Source organism: Cyanistes caeruleus, chromosome 16 (assembly GCF_971803275.1).
Source record: "Cyanistes caeruleus chromosome 16, bCyaCae1.hap1.1, whole genome shotgun sequence".
NCBI lineage: Eukaryota > Metazoa > Chordata > Aves > Passeriformes > Paridae > Cyanistes > Cyanistes caeruleus.
In genome coordinates this window covers 15,548,633-15,566,183 of record NC_141716.1, presented here as the reverse complement: position 1 = coordinate 15,566,183, position 17,551 = coordinate 15,548,633, and the positions used below count along the sequence as shown (strand labels likewise).

Sequence of the window (17,551 nt, the reverse complement as noted above, 5' to 3'; positions counted from 1 at the left end):
TAGATGCGACTGGGCAGGCATGCAGTCTGAGTGTGCTCTTCCCTGTGCTCTTCCAGGGAGCTCGAGGTCTTTCTCACCAGGGACAATCCTCCCGAGCCCCTGAGGTGAGTAAACTGTGCTGAGCTGGCTGGGATTTTGAAACTGAATGGACACTGGTTCTTGTGGGATCAGAAGACGCATCTCAGTGGTCCTTTGGAATAGGAAGAGAATGCCTGACTAACAGCTGGATGTGGGCTTTCAGGCACTGACAGACGACGGTGACAGCATGGCCCATTCCATCATCTGCACTGACAATCCTGGCAGCATCCTCTCATCTCTGACATCCACGGATAAACAGGATCCCTTTGCATTGCTTCGGGAAGTCTCAGGGAATTGTGGGCCCTTGCAGGAACGTATTGGTCAAATGGACGAGGAAACCCAAACGGTCACAAGCCGCTATCAGCAGATGGAGGATCTGACAGAAGAAATCAGAGGGTGAGCATTTCCTCCTCCTCCTCCTCCTCTTGCATTCCAGATGCAATCTGCTTCCAGGTCTGGGAGTTCAGAGGTTCCTGGGTGAAGAAATCACCTGCCCTACCATGTGTGGCTCTTGAGCATCGTCCTGTCATGGTTTTTCATGCTCTACTGTGACTCCTAAGGCTGTGTGGGAGATGCACAGCCATGTTGGAATAGAAGACTCCTTCTTCTCACCATACCGCTTCCCTGAATTCTGTTCTTTGCGTGCCCCTGCCCAGCCACTGCTTCTCACTGAAGGAAGGCAAAATCCTGCCTTCCTTTCCCTTTGCCTCTGGAGGATTTCCTTGGGAGGGAAAGAGCAAGGTCTTCCTTAGCCCACTGCCCCCTGCTCCAGCCTGGAGTGCTGGAAATGGGATTGGTGACTCTTGAGGCCTCTTTGTTCTTCTGACTGAGCCTTGTCTCTGCAGTTTCTGCGAAAACGTTGAGAAGTCCAGGGAAAAGCTGCAGCAATGCATGGGAATCCCAGAGCCAGGAGCCTTGTGGCTGCGTCAAAGGAACACCGAGCAGCAGAAGGAAACGTCACCCCAGGTGGAAAAGGCCCAGCAGCAGGACAGGATGGAGGTTGGTTTTGGAAATGAGACTGGCTTTCCCTTGAATACTTGTCTTGGCCCTTCTTGTACAGTGGAGGCTGCACTGGAGGGAGAAGACCCCTCATTGCAGAGCAAGCTGGAAGTCAAGAGGCAGACACTGGAGGAATTGCAGCTTCAGAGGGATCTGCTGGAGCAAAGGAGGGATGATGTCACCATGGCTCTGGACACCTCATTGCTAGGCAGCACCTGTGGGAGTGGGAGTTGTGCCAGCCAGATCAGCCCAGATGCTGTTTCTGGCAGAAGAAGACAGGGACACTGCTGTGGACAGCTGCCTCAAGATGGCACACGCATTTTTTAGCCAGGGATATGGGTGTTTGTCAGCAAAGTGTTGCGTGCTTCTGCAAAATTTGTTGCTGTGAGCAGCCACAGAGCCTCTAAAACAGGGAATGGAGCTGGGAAAGGGTCTGGAGCACAGGTTTGACAAGGAGCAGCTGAGGGAGCTGGGTGGGCTCAGCCTGGGGAAAAGGAGGCTCAGGGGGCACCTTCTTGCTCTCTACAGCTTCCTGTGACAGGAAGGTGCAGCAGCTGAGGGTTGGGCTCTGCTCCCAGGGAGTAAGGGACAGGACACGAGGAAACTGCTCCAAGCTGTGCCAGCATAGGTTTGGATTGGGCGTTACAGGATAGCTGCAAGAGAAGGGTTTGTTTCTGATGGTCCCTCTCAGACAGTCTCCGTTCTGGGGTATGTGGTAGGTTTGGCAAATACACAGCAGAGATTTTGCTTTTGAAGAAAAGAGCTCAAAAACACGGTTTGGTCATCTGGCTTGACTAGCAGCAAGGGCCATTAGACACCTTCTCTGTGTAAGACAAGTCAGTGGTATTGTTGGTGTGAATTGCTGCACCAAGACATCTGCATTGGCCGCATCAGCCAGACTTCCATCAGTCACTAAATGTCTGCTCACCACAAGAGCCATTTCCCTGCCAAGCATCCCCTCGTTGCAGAGAGCTGCTCTGAACATGTGGAGAGGTGACACTTTGATGGGGGTTTTGTTCTAGAAGAGGAAGTCCTGTGTATTTTCCCTTGCTTCAGAGAGCAAAATTGCTTTCCCCAACCTTCCTGAAAATGTCCAGTGCTGAAATAGATCCTGAGAGAAATTTTGTTTGCCAAGTGTCACTTGAGGAAGATGCAGTGTTTTTGGGTGACAACATCACGTTTGGAGTAGGGATGTTTGTTGGCAAGGTCCCAGGCAAGGCAGCAGGGCCTGACACAGCAGCTCCAAGGTAACAGTGGCAGAGGCTTTTGCAGCCCAGGGTATCAGAGCTGCATAGGGCAGATGCTGTGAACCTTTGAGGCCAGAGCACAGGTGCTCCTTGTCCTCTGGCTGCCTGCGAGGTGGCACTGGCTGGCTCTGCACAGGGCTCCTGAGGAAGGGCTCAAGCTGTACCTTGTCCTGTTTCCAGGTTTCCAAGGAGCAAGAGTCATCGAGCAGGGCTCTGGAGCAGCTGCGCCAGCAATCCTCTGGCCAAGGGCACGCACTGGCCCAGGTGCGCAGAGAGAAGGAGCTGCTGGGCCAGGAGAAGGCTGCCCTTAAGGGAGGAATGGATAACATGGAACGGCACCGACAAGAGCTTTGCAAGCAGCTGGCTGAGACCAGGTAAAGGCAGGGAGCAGAGCCTTTCAGATGTTTTTACATTCCATGGAAAGAAAATGGAAAGGTCTCCAAAAAAAGAGAAATATGCCACAATGTGAAGGTTATTTTTCTGACATCTAAAGCCAATAAAGCTCTCATGAGCCTTGGGCTCCTGTTTGTGCTGCCAAGCACATTCCTGTGGGAAGTCAAAAGCAAGCCACCCAGCCCTGAATTGAGTAGTAGTTAAAGCATGCAGAGGTTGAGTGAAACCTGAAGTTTCTCTTGCGTTTGGTTCCTTTTTGTGAGCATCCCTGGTTCACTGAACATCCCTCGTTCCTTACCAAGTAGCTTGACAAGATCCTGATCTTCAGAACTGAAGCTGCATCTTGAGCATTCCAGGCTCTTACCTGGGGACGTTGGGAGTGTTTTGTTCTAGAAGGGGAAGTCCTGTATGTTTTCCCTTGTTGCTTGCTGCCATTGTGGGTGAAGCCAGAGGCTCCTGCTGAAAGTCTTGAGGCTTTCTGCTTCCAAGCCTGCTCTTGAGAAGTGTGGGCCAGGTGCTAGAGGTGGTTAGAGAGCAGCAGGGAAAGCCCTTTGGAATCCTCAACGACCTCTGGGGATTCTTGCTAATTGTTGATGGGCATCCACCTGCCAAACCCACCGAGGTCCCTTTGCACGGTCCCTCTCACTCTGTAAAGAAGGACAAGCCAATTGGGCTACTGCCTGTTTAGCCAACAACACTAAAATAAAGGTGGCAAGCCTACTCCTTGACCTTGCATGAGTTTAAACAGCAGTCTCTGAATTCAAGTAGTTATTGTTCAGACAAAAGGGTGTTGGGATCTTTTACAAGTGCTGCCATGACCATGAGATTTTACTGTATCATGCAAAGTAGTTCTGAAGTCTCTTAAATACATGGTGTCTGGAAGATGATGTAACTTTATGTCCATTTTCAAGAGTATTAAAATGTCAGGAGTCAGCCAGAGCAAGAGTCTGTCCTGTCCCCCTGCAGAGCAGCTTGCAAGTGCTGATGACAGAAGGGCTGTGAGCAGAGGCTGAGACTTCGCTCGTCAGCCCATCCTGTCCGGGCACAGCTCCCCAGTGTTGTAGGTCAGGAATGTTAAGAATAATATGTTACAGTTGCTGTTTGTAAACTCCTTATTTACCTTGTACCCGTGTCCCAGGTTTACTTACCCTTGTACCCCTGTCGCAAATTGCTGTACCCCATATTTTTGTTCCTTGTTCAGCCAGGCCCTGCCCCCTCTCCCAAGTTGCTGTACCCTGTGTTTCTTGTTCTGTGTTCAGCCAGGCACTGCCCCCACTGCTCCTAGACTCCCACATGGCAACACTGTATCCCTTTCCCGAGTTGCTGTACCATCCTGAGGAGGAAGATGACATACGGACTTTTATGCAAATGAGAGAGACCAGAGACTTATGGGACGCACCCAGACTGGAAAAAACCCCAAAACAATGAGCCACGCAAAAGGGAAGGAATAGAACCAGCACCATCTAACAAGGAAGACCCAGAGGAGTCCCCTGACTTCTTTCCAGAGGCCGACATAACCTCGAGGAGACTCGACTGGGATGACAGCCTAGACTACGAGCCCAAAAGAACGAGTCTCCCTGGGGACTCCCGTGAGGAAGGAAGGCCCAGCTCTGCCCTAGTGACAGAGCTGCACGGATCCTCCTTTTCTGCGGTGTCCAGTGGGAGCAGTGGCGGTGTGCATGACCCCTCGGGCCCCCACCCCAGATCTGTGCTGCTTAATAAAGGCCTTTTAAAAAGGAGCTGGTCTCCTGGCCCTTTTATCACAGCTTGGGGGCTCGTGTGGGATAGCCACGCCCTGAAGAGGACCAGGGACGGGACGGCCGCCCACCCTATTGGGCCTCCGGGGGACAGCTGGCTATACCGGACCCAGAAGAACAGCCTGGGATCGACATCGCAGAAGAGCGCCGGATTGGGTAAGCCACCGGTGGCGGGAGTAGGAGGCGAGTGAGTGGATGTGTGAGTGAGACGGGGGCTGGCAGCTCAGACCCCCGGGGCGAGTGCAGAGTGCCCAGTACCGCGGTTCCGGACTCCCGCGAGGGGGCCGGCCGGGAACGGCAGGAAGCGAAAGAGGCTCACTTGGGCCCAGAGAAACGAGTGAGGTGTCTCCTGGGGATAAAAGCCCCCCCCCCTCTGAGTGCGCAGAGGGTACCTAAGAGAGTGAGTGGCGCACATAGGGGTAGGCCCCTCTACTGAAAAGGGCTAAACGGCCTAGGCTGCTCCGGGCGTGTGGAAGGCTTAGGGTGAGTGAGAGTCAGACACAGGCAATCTAGGTAACTCCCGGGGTGGTGTGTGGGGGTGCCTAGGTTCGGTGTGAGTGAACACACCCCCCCCCCCCCCCCCCCGCTTGGGTACTCAAGACGACCTGACCGGGGAATTGGAATTGGGGGTCCCCAGGCCCTACCGGCACCAGGTGGGCCAGCGAAGGGCCCTCGCTTCCCAGGGTCTGTGACACAGGACGTGCTGAAAGGCTCTAGTTGTCGCGGCTCGGTCTCGGCTCAGGGGGTTCCTGAGAAGGGAGGTTGTTAACCTGCTGCCGGAGAGCACAGGGGCAGGTAGTCTGTGTGGGCGGGCGAGGCAGCTAGAGTAATACACTCACGCATCCCTTAGCCGAAGCCATTCCCTGGTGGGCGGAGCGGCTAGGAGGCAAGGGGGAATTCTCCCACCACTCACTTACAGTCAGCCCTTGCGCAGAAGCTATTCTCACTGGGGAAGGGGGATAGTCGGGGAGCGGAGGGGCAGGGGGTTCCGGGGTGAGCCCTGCTGACCAAATCTTGTGGACGGCACTGAGACAGGGACGGGGGAAGGTCCCAGGAGTGTCTAGTGCTAGGGTCCCCTCGACGTCGACCCAGGAGTGCTCATAGTCTTCGCTGGCAAGGGGGTCAGGGAGGCGAGGCGTGAGGGGAACGTGATTGGGGTGTAGGGAGGGGCAAGCGGAACCTGCAAGCCCCGCTGGGACCTAACCCCCGGGGCAAGCGGAGACTGCAAGCCCCAGAAAATTCAAAGTGTGAGTGGAAGGCCGGCCGAGTGTAAGAAAGGGTGTGGATTCCTGTGTGAGAAGATTGAGTGTATTCCCTAGTGTGAAAGGAGAGAGTGAGTTCCTAAAGTGTGAGTTTTTGTTGAGGTTTGAAAGGTCAGTTGTCCGTCATTAGAAATTTTTAGTTTGAGTAGGAGCACCTTTATAAAGTTTGATTTAAGTAAGAGCCAATTTTAAGTTGGTTAGAAGTTGTGTTGTCTGTCAGTTCCAGTTTTATTCAGGTAAAGGCACCGTAAGTTTTTTTTTAAGTGAAGGTCCAGAGATAGGAGGAGCAATGGGACAGTGTTTAAGTAAGAGAGTAGGTCCCAAGGGGAATGAAGAGGCCACCAGAACCATTCCCCCTGATAACCCCACTAGGGCAAATGTTAAATTGCTGGGATGCACAAGAGGCCACCAAGGGCCTAGACCGGATCAAGATGATCCATTACTGTATAGAGGTCTGGTCCAAACTAGAGATACAAGCTCATGTCTCTCTGTATTTGCAACTTGTAGGTCAGCAAAGGAGAGCCTGGAATCCAGCCTGTCTGCTGCTCAGCAGCAGATACCTCAGCTGGAGATGAGCAGGAACCATCTGGAGGCTCAAGTGCTCAGAGTCACGCAGGCCAAGGCAGTGGTAGAAGGTGAGGACCTCGTGTGCTTTGTTTGTGGTGCCGCCCCTGCCGAGAGAAGCTAAGCACCCTGTAAAGCCACCTCTGTCCACAGGGCTTCTGAGGAGTGGTGGGGCTGGAGGCACTGAAAGGGCCTGAGGTCAGTAAAGTCAGTAAAGACTCTGACTCCTGCTGTTGGTGATGTTTGCAGGACAAGTGAAATTCCTGCAACGAGAGCTGGAAGCAGAGGGAGCTCTCAGGACATGGTTTCTGGAGTGCAGAAAGCCAGTGCTGTTGTCTTTCCAGGCTGGGGTTTGTGGGATGGATGAAGCTTCACATTTTTCAGCAAGGAGCTTGCTGGGACTTCATCTTGCAAATTTCTCCTCCCCTCCTCAGGCAAGTGAACGTGAAAGGCACCGTGCTGAGGTGCTGGAACAATGGCAAGAAGAGAAGGCAAAGAGAGAGCGGGAACACGAGAAGGTGCTGCTTGAGCTGAGGCAGAAAGTTCCCACCCTGCAGGTCTAACAAGATGAACAAACTAGATTTGAAAAAGCCAAGCGACAGGTAATGGTTCTGAAGGGAGAACTGGTGTGATTTTTTGCAAGGCTGGAGCTGTGGAGATAGCAGGCTATGGGGGCTGTGTGGAGCATGTCCTCCATGTCCTCTCCATTGAATTTGGGCAGGTGAAAATTGAACAGGTCTGTCTTTGGGACCAGGAATGAGCCCTCTCACAGGAAGCCAGGCAGAAACATCAGCTTTAAGTTGAGATTTTTGTGCTGCTCTTGTGTTCTGTTTTTCTAAGGCATACCTCAGAGTTTCTTCACTGTTCTCTTACCACTCCCCTTTTGGTGTGTGCTGGTAGGTGTTCAGTGCCAAAGTGAGATTGTAGGACTTTTGTGGGCACAGGGAGTGTGAAGCAGGAATGCTGACAAGGATGAGAAAAATCTTTTTAACGACTCATCTGGAGTATTTCTGAAGAGGAACCCAGAGATGTCTTCTGGGCTGTGTTTTAAGTCACTTCCTGGGCAGCTGTGGCTCCCCGGGGCAGACAGTGGCCCAGGGGAGCAGCAGCCAAGTGCTCTGAGGGCGCATGAGCCCATCCGTCTTTGCCTCTTGCCACACAGATGTTGCAGGCAAGTGTGAAACCCTCTGCTCTTTGCTTCTGTGCAGGTGCTGCAGGAAGAGCAGAATGAGAAGAGGGCTTTAACAGAGACACTGCTCCAAACTCGGGGACAGCTCAGCCAAGCGTGCCAGCAGGTCCAGCAGCTCAGGCAGGAGGTGAAAGAGCAGCAAGAGAAGGGACAGGTAAGTCTGAGTAGGCAGGGAATGGAGTGCAGGGCAGGGACAAGGGCACAAAAGGCAGCTCCTGGGAGTGAGGGGGCAAGGGCTGCCTCAGGCTGTGGGAGCACAGAGCCTGGTAAGCCCCAGAGCTCAGGCCCAGGAAGGAGGGCTTGCAGTGCAAGCAGAGCTGGGTCGAGAAGCCACAAGAAGTGGCTGAAGGAATGGGGTTTGGAGACAGCAAGTGCAAAAATCTGAGCCTGAGGGCAGGTCCCAGGAAGTCACTCTGCATTTTGTTGCCAGACCATCAAGGCAAAGCTGCAAGCTGAGCTGCAGGAAGCTCACAATGAAATGCTGGCAGTGCAGAGGAGGCACAAGGAAGAACTTCAGGGCATCAGAGAGAGGAGATGAATGTCTTCCTTGAACAGAGGGATGCTCTACAAAAGCAGGTGAGTGAAACAGCAATGGCACTGCAGTCACCCAGGGAAGACTCTGTGGCCTTCTTGCTTTTCCATGGCAGAGCAGCAGCTGATGGGGTGATCCCTGGGGCTGCCTCATGCTCTGGGGGCTCCATGGCAGCTGCTCTGAAGGACACTCAGTGCTCTGCTGAATCTCAGCTGCTGCCCCCTGGACAGCTAGGCCAGTCCTCTGGGCTGTTGGCCAGCAACCATCAGCAATGGACTCCTGCTGGCCTCTTCTTGCTAGCCTTGGTTTGGGAGGTGCTTTTTCAGGTGGGCCACTTAGAGATTTAACCTTAAGTTGTCCGTCTCTATTGGGAATCTGCCAGTCCCAGGACAGGGAGAAAGGGAAAGTTTTCCTTTCTCATTCCTAAGTGCCTCTACTGTGGCTGACAGTGGCAGGCTGTGGCTGTCGCCTCTGACTGCTTTGGTCTGTTTGACTGGAGGTGGAAGAGTTGACATCTCACTGGCAGCCTCCTTGAGAGTTCCTGGAAAGCACAGTCCAGAGAGCCCAGCAAGATGTGAGCGAGGCCCAGGCACAGTCAAGGCAGAAGCAATTGGAGGCTGAACACATCCAGAAGAGGCTGGAGGAGGCAGAACATAAGAAGGAGCTCCAAGTGAAGCTGCAGAAACTGGAGAGGGAATGGAGTGAATGCAAAGAAGTGGCACTGGAAAATTTTGAATTGCAGGCTTCCGTGAATGTCCTAGAGAGGGAAAGAGACAGGTAAATGAAAGCCTGTGGGACTCTGCAATGTGTTGAATGCATTCCCTCTTTGCCATCTTTGCACCTACCTGGGGCTCTGGCAGCATTTCCTAAGGGGCAAATTCTGAACTCTCCATGAAGACACATCTCATTATCTGTATGTTGTGTTCATTCTCTAATATTTTAAGCCTTCACTTGGAGTTTTTCTGAAGACAAAGGCTTTTGGGGTAGCTCTTTCCCTCTAGGGAGTGTTGTGCTGTTAGGTTAGGTGGGTGTGTTAACAGTGCTGGAGCTGCAGTGTAAGGAGCTGCATACATCCATCAGCTCCACCTTGGCTGCTGTAACTTGAAGCCTTTGGGATCTGATCAGCCTGGCATCTGATGCCTTTGCTGGGCAGAACCTTCTTAAGGCCCTGAGTGCTGATCAAGCCCAGATTGCCCTGGGAGGCACCCAAGAAACAAGAATGTTTCTTGAAAGAAATTGGCCAGGAGACAAGACTCCTGTTTGATGCATTTAATTAGGATTCAGCTCTTGGGGTGGGGGGCCCGAGGGCTTGTTTGCACCATGGCCGTTCCCACACTGGCAGCTCCAAGGAGGAGGCACAATTCTGCTTTGCAGCACACACTGCAGAGCTGGGGCTTCCATCCTCATGAGAATAGCCAGAAGGCCTGTTGTTCTGGCTCATTGTCTAGGGGTGTTAGTCCTTTCCAGTCCTCTTAGGTCATGGTGATGCAGGAAGATGGTTTCTAAGCAGGCTTAGGTGATGCAGGGAGATGATCTTAGCTTGCTAGAATATGTTTCCTTGTCCTTTTATTCCTCTGTTAGCTCATTGTTTTGGTGTCTTGCATGCCTTAGTTTGCGTATTACTTGGTTGCACAGCTTCCTGGGAGTTTCTTTGTTCTAGTGTGGCACAGCAACCATGGGAGTTGTCTCCTTCTGTGGCATACCTTTCTAATGGGTTGCTTTTGTTAGTTTAATTTAGCCCCCATGGGAGCAGCTCTGTTACAGTAGTAGCAGGGAAGGAAGGGAAAGGTACAGGAATGTCTCATAAGAACCTTTCAAACACTTCAGAACCTGGTAAGTAATTAACATTACTAATAACCATCGGAGTAAACAAGGGGTACAAGGTTTACAAACGGGATAAGAACATTAACTGTATGTAACTAAACACAGTATTTTAACTGGGCTGGATTTCTTGAGAGATTTTATTCATGATATCTCTGGTGCATTGCTCCTGATAAAATGCACACACACACACACACACACACACACACACCCCCCCCGCCCCGGTGCCTGGAGGGGCTCAAGCAGGGTCCCTGCCACCCTCCACACTCACAGGTGTTACTGACTGTGCAAAGAATGCAAGAAACCAGAGCAAGGTTAGGGGGGCTCCTCCAGCTGATCAAGTCAAGCCAGTCTTCAGTGCCACAGGATTTTTCTTCCAAGAAGAAGACAAAGGAAAGGCAGAGCACTCTTGCTTGCCTGGAGGTTTCTGCATCTTCCATCAGCTTGAGCTCCAAGCCTCTGTTGCCACTTCTGCCTTGGGCCTTTGTTCCTCCAGCTGAAAGTAGGATGGGTGCTGGTAAATCTCAGGGAACTTCCCAGACGTCCCCTGGCTGTAGGGTGCTGCTCCTCCCACCTGGACATACAAGATGGGGGAAGGAAATGTCTCTTCCATGTTGACCAAACCTCTTCCCCTTGGAGCCTGGTTAGTCAGAAGAAAATTCTTCCTCTCCCCTAATGTCTTCATTGCAGGACTTTGTTAGGTTTGAATTCAATTTCCCAGCTCAAATAGAAGGTAGGCCATGAAGGCAGCAACTCCCTGTTCTTTCAGGAACAAAAGCAGAGTGGGCACATGCTGGGCTGTGACTGCAGGGGGGAACAAACAGCCAAGTTGTTTAGACAAACCTCATCGGACAGAGCTGTTTTCTCTGAGGTGGTGCAAGTCCTAGGAGTTTATAAAATGTGATACCATTAGTAATGAGTTGCATGCTTCCTTTCTAGGCTGATTCTGTCTCTGGAGGAAAAGAGCACGGATCTCAGAATGCTGGAACAAAGGAACCTGGCGCTGAACAATGAGCTGTCTCAGTTTCATTCTGCTCTTCAGCAGGCCGAACTGGTCTCTTCAAGCCGTGCAGGACATCTGAAGCAGCTCAACACCCAGGTAAGCTGTGCACTCCATCCTCTTCTCCAGGGACACACAACACCACCTTTGGCATGCTAGTCCCAACCTCTTTCCCCTCCCAGCAGCATCCACTGCCGCCGTGTTCTTCCCAGGCCTGCTGCTGCTGCTGCACCCTCAGGCCAAGGCTGGATCTGGTGTCTGCTGCCAAAGTTTTCCCCCATTCTCTCCTGGGTCCCAGCAGGAAATCTGGGAGCAGAAGCAGCAGCACACTCCTCTGGAGCTTCTCTGTCCCTCTGTTAGCAGTGCTTGTCCCTGACAGGATTGGTGCCTGTGCCAGGCACTGAGCAATGTGGGGACACAGACGTGGCTATGGCAGGCTGGGCAGGGCACTTCCACCACAGCCAGTTCAGCCCGTGTTCAGAGCTGCAGCCTCAAGGATGCCCCTTGCCTCCCTTCCCCTGTTTTCTCTACCTTTGTCTCTACTGGATTCCTGGTTCTGCACCTTCTGTTTCTGGTGTATTTCTACCTGAAGTCATTTCTCCTTCAATGCTCTCCTCCCTACTGCCCGCTCTGCTGCCTCAGGAGCAGCCCAGTCCCTGAGGCTCTCTGCATCCATCTTCCAGATCCAGGCCCTGCAGGATGCAGTGACAGAGAAGGCAGCTCAGCAGGACACTCGAGAGAAGGAGCTGCTGCAGGAGCTGGAAAAGTCCCAAGCAGGAGAACAGAGCTTGAGGGACACTGTGCATGTGCTGCAGGTTGAGATGTCTGAGCTGCGTCTGAGGCTCCAGAGCTCTGAGGAAAGAGCAGAGGCCATGGCCACACACTGTGAGGCCATGGAGATGGAGCTGAGGATGGCTCAGGCTGACAACAACCAAATCAAGGCCTGCAATCAGGAGCTGCAGACACTGTTGGAGGAAACTCAGCAAGGTACAACTTCTCTCCCATCCATTGCCCCATCCTGTTCCACCAGCGGGGATCTCTGATCCCATGCAGAGGTAAAGGCCTTTGCCCAGAGATGGCAGACAGGAAAAACAACCAGCACGAGACTTACCCATCCAGGCGCCAGTCAAAGTTTATCTCAAGGATGATGCTGTGGCTGGCGGTGCCAACTGGCTCTGCTGTGGCTGATCCCATACACAGCTGGTGCCTTTCAGGTGCTGTGTCTGTGCTAAGCAGCTGAAGCTGGACGCCTCAGCTCAATTCCCCCAAATTTCAGGCCCTGCCAGAGCCTCCAGGCTATTGGCCTCTCTGGAGCAGGGCTGCACAGGCATCCCAGCTGCTTTGTCTCTCTTGGATTGTTCACTCTGCACAAGGCCAAGAGCAAACACACTTTGCTATTCCTCTGAACCTTGCCCCTGCCATTCCTACTTTTTTCTCTGCCTGGAAGTTTCCTTCATTTCTCTCACTTTTGGAAGCTCTTGTGGGCTTAAGGCCTGGCAAACCACGGCAGGCAGAGAAGACAGTGCTGTTGTCTCTGCAGGGTGTCCATCAGTTTGCTTTGCTTTCTCCCTTCTCTTTCCCCTTCCCTCCTGCAGCAATATGGAGGGCAGAACAGCAGAAGACCTCTCTAGAAACTGCCTTGAAGGAAGAGGCTGTGACTGTTCGTCAGAGGTGGCATCACTGCAGAGGAAACTGGAGAGCCAGGAGAAGGAAAGGCAGGATGTGCTGGTGAGAATGGCAGATGCCAAAAAGGGCCATTTCCTAGCTATGTTTGCACCTTGTGTTACCAGTTCTAAGGAGCACCTTTTTCCAGTTTAACTTTCCTAATTGCATTCTTCTGAACACGGAGGAAATGTTGTTGTAGCCATGTCAAAGCCAGTTAGCACTGAGGCTGCTGATTTTCCTCCATGCTGGAGTTCTGTGCCCTGGAAGCTTTAGTTCTCCATGTCCACACTGTCTCCATTGACATTGCATGGTTTGGGCAATTCCTTGCGTCCAAATCCATGTTCAGATTTCTAAATATCTGGAGCTGGCAGGAGGGATGAGAAGACCTAGGTTGCTGTTAATTGAAAGGTGTTTGGCCTTGGCCGTGTGAGAGCAGGCAGTGGGGAGAGAAGAGAGGAAAGCCAGGTGCTGATGCAGATCAGGACGTGTGCCTGCAAGGGGAGAACTCGTCCTGAGTGGCAGCAGGGAATGACTGATCTGGCCATTGGTGCTGCAAGAGAGGGCGGTGGGGCTCTCGGGGATGCTGCCATGGAAAGTCTACACAGGAGTGTTAGAAAACCACTCCTGTTGCCCCAAGGCCTTGGAATGAAATGCTGAGGGTGTTAGCTCTTCCTTCCTGATGGAGAGCACATCCTCATGGCACTGCCTAAATCCTGCTTAGCATTGACTTGAAATCCTGGCTGCAGTTCTGGCAGCTCGTGCCCAAAGGAACACGGGAGTGGAGCTGCCAGAGGTCGGGGACGGGCAGAAAGGAAGCTGGGATGGGCTGAGCGAGCTGGGAAAGAGGCAGCGTCAAGGGGGGGACCCAGCCAAGGTCTGCAGCAGCCCGAGAGGCAGAGAGAGAGGGGGCAGCACGTGCCTGCCCCTGCAGCAGGAGTCCAGATCTGGTATGAGAAGCAAACCAAGGGATGCAATGAGTGAGTCTTCTTCTCCTTGTTTTGGCAGCATGAACGGGAATTGTATGAGGGGAAGATGAGAGATCTGGAAAAGAAGATAGAAATGCATGGACCTACGATGAGAAATCATAAGGGAAGCACTCAGGAATTGGAAGTGGAGAGGGAAGGCATGCAGGAAGATTTGGAGCGTGGGGCTGCTGCTTTGGAGAAATGGATACAGAACACTCAAGTCCTGAGTGATTCACCGAGGAAGAGTGAAATTGCCAAAGGTTCTCTGAAGAAACACGTGGACATCCTGACGGGAAAGACCTGTATCCAGGTGGGTACAGGCTCTGACCTTCAGTCCACTCCAATGACCATGAAGGATTCCAGTGATATTTCCCATAAAGAAGTGGGACTCTATATCCCTGTGAGTCCAGGCCTGCTTGGCCAAAGCAGCCCAGGCTGCAGCAGGCAGCCTTGTCTGTCTGCCTGGCCCCAGCCAGAGACCATTGACTGGCAGATTGTTTCCTGGCACGCCCAGAATGACTGCTACAGCTCTGGAGTTTGCTGTTCAGATCAGCTGCAGGCCAAATGCTGGGCATGGGGAGCTGCTTCTCCTGTGCTCACACAAGATCATGGCAACACATGGGGATTTGGATTTGGTGTGGGAGGGAATGGAGCAGGTGAGCAGGGCGATGGACTAAACCCAGCAGAGTTTTGTACCAAGAGATGTGAGCAGCAACAGATTCTCACCTCGGCTGAGAGAAAAGAACAGAGTGACGACACGTAGAAAGACAAAGTTGAAGACTGGGGTCAGGAAAGAAAGAGCCAAGCGTCTGATGGAAGGTAAATGAGGAGATGCCTTAGTATTGAGCCTGAAAGCACTTTTGGTAAGGCCAGGGAGATGGGCTATGATCCACTAAAATATCCCCTTTAATTCAGGGGAAAGTATAGGGGGATAAAGTGTTCAAACTGTATATGTGACAAAGGCATCCACTGATGAAGCAGTGTAGATGTTGAAAAGCTGTGATCCCATCAGAAGCTTGAACAGAGAGACACAGAGAGACAGTGATGAAGACCCTTTGCCCCCAGGGAGGGAAGACCTCTGTTCCCAGAGATGAAAATGATTGCAGAGATAAATGAAGAGCACCTTTGGTTTTGAAGAACTCATCCTTAAAAGAATAGCCCATAAGTTGACATAGCCCATAATTGCAACTGTAGAAAGGCTGTGAAAATGGGAGCAACTTCACAATTGCAGGTTTGTTTTTTTTCCCCAGGCAGCTGCTATTTGTGAAAATGAAAAGCCCCAAGGGAATTGTTTCTTGTGGAGAAGTCTCCATGGCATGGCAAGAGAAAATTCCTCTCCCTACAAGAACTCATGAAAGACTATTGTAGATTTAGTAAGTGATTTTAAATCCCCAGGTGTTGTCTCTGTGTTGTCTGTTGGAAAAGAAGCCTGGCAGGGGGAGGAAAACTGTTCTGAGGGTTTTATTCTGACTCTTTTTATAATTTTAGTTTTGTTAATAAAGTTTTCTTCTGTCTTGGTTTGGAAGACAGGTGTCTGCTAGGGAGGGCAGGAGCCTCCCTTGGAATGAAAATGTAAACCCCCTCCCTCCAAATTACTATAATTTTGAAATCAAGGGTCTCTCAGGCAGAGATCTGGGGATAGGAATAACAGTTCTTTACTATTATGTGCAACAAGGCCAACAACAATAACTACAGCATTAACAACAAAACAGAACCAAGGACCCTGTGACAACCTTCTCAGCCAAGGCAGGAAGGGATGGAGGAGAGGCTTTGCTTCACAAACCCCCTCGGGCGGGCAGTCCCGGTGCTCCTGCAGGGCTCTGAGGAACACTCAGCTGGAACAGCAGGGATGAGCTGAGATCCTGGGCCAGTGGATGAGGTGTATCAGCAGCTCCACAGCAGTGGCTGGCACTGCCACATCTCAGCAGGACAGGGGGCACAAGGCCCACTGATGAAGAGGGAAGAAGAAGCAGCAGCAGCTTCATCTGGGTGATGGCAAATTCTCTTCTCCAAAACCTCAACAGCTCCAAGAGAGAGTGTCTTGCTCTCCAGCCCAAGAAACCAGCCAGCCCCCAGCTGTCCCCCACCCTCCCTTTTCCCTGCATCTCTTCCCCCCTGGCCCAGCCAAGCTCGTTGTGTTTCTCAAGTACTCACTAAGTACCAGCAGTCAGATTTCCCTGCCACTAAAGGGTAAAAATTCCATAGCTGAGAAGGAACAAGAAGGAGGACACCGAACCCCCAACATCTTCATACCTTTTAAGTATTGAGCCTGTTTTGCCCTCCTCCTAATCCATATCTCACAGCAAGAAATAAGTACGTTCACTAGTAATTTTAGCCAGCACTAGACCCACCACATCATTTGGTGTATTGGCTGGGAAACTCAAATTGGTGAACTACAGGCTGAAACTGCAATTCTGTGAGTTCCTTTACCTCCTAGGTCAGTTTTTCCATTAATGATAGCAGATTGTCCTGGTTTAAAAGACAGATGTCTGCCAAGAAAGCTGGAAATCTTCCTGGAATGGAAAGATTGCCCCCTTCCTCCAAATTATAACTTGAAATGACAGGGCTTCCAGGCAATTATATGGGAAAAGGAATAACAGTTCTGTTTAAAATGACAAGTAATATTGGCTTTTGCATTTCTGTATTAGCTTTTACTTGTTGGTATTGGATCATAAGTATTTGGATATGGTACAATTTGTAACTCTTTTTGGCTGCTTGTTAGTGTAACACAATCTATTAGTTTTGCACTGTAAAGCTTGCAGAAATAGTGGTGCGATGACTGTATTATATTGTAGGCCTTAGCAAACCACAAAATGTTAAAATGCTCCTATGCAACTAAAAGAATGGTGTAAAGCAATCATGCTTGTTTCCCCCACATCTGCTGACTGACCTCTCTAAGTGATAACAGTGACATAAACTAGAGCGCTGGAGAAGAATTTTAGAAGAACTCTTTATCAGGGTGTGGAACAACAGGGTGGAAACAGGAGAAGAAATAAAATATATGGACTTAACCCACAGGATATCATACAGAAAAGTTGGAGTGTAAAACTAAACAAAAGAGTTCTTGAGACATCAAAAATCTCACAAGAATGTTTGAATAATGCATGAAACACATGAATGTGCATGGACCTCCTGTAATATAACAGTATATCGGGAACATTTTCTGAAGCTAATGTAGTGGTTTAGATTACCAATTTAAGTTTCCTGGCCAATGCACCAAATAATGTGGTGGCTTTTAGCGCTAGCTAAAACCACCAGGGTACTTACTAATTTCTTGCTGTGAGATATGGATTAGGAGAAGGGCAAAACAGGCCTAAAACTTAAAAGGAATAAAGAAACTTTATTAACAGAACCACAAGAATAAGAAGCATCAGAATAAAACCTCCCAAAAACTTTTTTCCTTGCCCAACTGACAATGTAGAGACAAAGCCTGGGATGTTAAAGCAGCACCAACTGTACAATAGTCTTTCATCAGTCTTTGTAGGGAGAGCAGTTTTCTCTTGTGCCATGGAGACTTCACAAGACAGAGTTTTCTTGTGGCTTTTCATTTATACGAGTGACAGCTGCCTGGGGAAAAAAAACTCTGCCATCGTGCCCTCCTAGAGGTGTGCCCTCCATTTGAACAGCCCTCCTAGAGGTGTGTCCATGGGCCATGAACTCATGGGGTATTATTTTAAGGATGAGTTATTCAAAGGCAAAGGTTATTTCCATCTGTCTCTGTGATCATCTTTGGGAACAGAGGTTTTCTTCTTCTCTCCCTGAGGGCAAACGGTCTTCAGCTCTCATCTCTCTCTTTCTCTGTTCAAGCCTCTCATGGGATCACAGTTACTTCACCATCTGCTTAACTTCGTCAATGGATACCTCTGCTTAGATCTGCAGCTTGAATACTTCATCCCCCCAATACTCTTTCATGAATTAAAGGAGTTCTTTTTCAGAACATAATTGTCCATCTCCACGGCCCTACCAAAAGAATATTTCAGCTTATTAGAGCATCTCCTCATTCTCCTTCCATCTGAGGTTTGAATCCCTCTCTTACTGACCCCGATGTTTCATGTTGTCTTTCTATGTGTCGATTATTC

The 17,551-nt window shown here is 50.8% G+C and overlaps 1 protein-coding gene across 3 annotated transcripts; it reads left to right on the top strand.

Annotated features, from left to right (window-relative positions):
- The first annotated feature begins 4,286 nt into the window (after positions 1 to 4,286).
- On the top strand, positions 4,287 to 14,997 carry LOC111942189 (uncharacterized). 3 transcript variants are annotated; one of them, XR_015277153.1, is made up of 10 exons: positions 4,287 to 4,630; positions 6,244 to 6,371; positions 6,735 to 6,902; positions 7,509 to 7,643; positions 7,920 to 8,065; positions 8,521 to 10,941; positions 11,526 to 11,829; positions 12,438 to 12,570; positions 13,513 to 14,291; positions 14,723 to 14,997. XR_015277153.1 is itself a non-coding variant. In XM_086853514.1 (9 exons), the coding sequence occupies exons 5-9, from the start codon at positions 8,028 to 8,030 to the stop codon at positions 13,541 to 13,543; spliced, it is 666 nt and encodes a 221-aa protein (XP_086709640.1). In that variant the 5' UTR covers positions 4,287 to 4,630; positions 6,244 to 6,371; positions 6,735 to 6,902; positions 7,509 to 7,643; positions 7,920 to 8,027; the 3' UTR covers positions 13,544 to 14,997. The 3 variants fall into 3 exon arrangements, 2 of the variants coding, with proteins under 2 accessions (XP_086709640.1, XP_086709642.1); XM_086853514.1 differs by having other exon boundaries at positions 10,782 to 10,941; positions 13,513 to 14,997; XM_086853516.1 differs by lacking the exons at positions 4,287 to 4,630; positions 6,244 to 6,371; positions 6,735 to 6,902; positions 7,509 to 7,643; positions 14,723 to 14,997 and having other exon boundaries at positions 8,521 to 8,798; positions 10,782 to 10,941; positions 12,438 to 14,125.
- Positions 14,998 to 17,551: the final 2,554 nt, after the last annotated feature.

Bases quoted from the DNA above. Each gene is read 5' to 3' on its own strand.
- LOC111942189 (XM_086853514.1), top strand. From the start codon at position 8,028: ATGTCTTCCTTGAACAGAGGGATGCTCTACAAAAGCAG. The intron at 8,066-10,781 runs GTGAGTGAAACA...CTTCCTTTCTAG, and splicing joins GGGATGCTCTACAAAAGCAG to GCTGATTCTGTCTCTGGAGG. The intron at 12,571-13,512 runs GTGAGAATGGCA...TTGTTTTGGCAG, and splicing joins AGGAAAGGCAGGATGTGCTG to CATGAACGGGAATTGTATGA.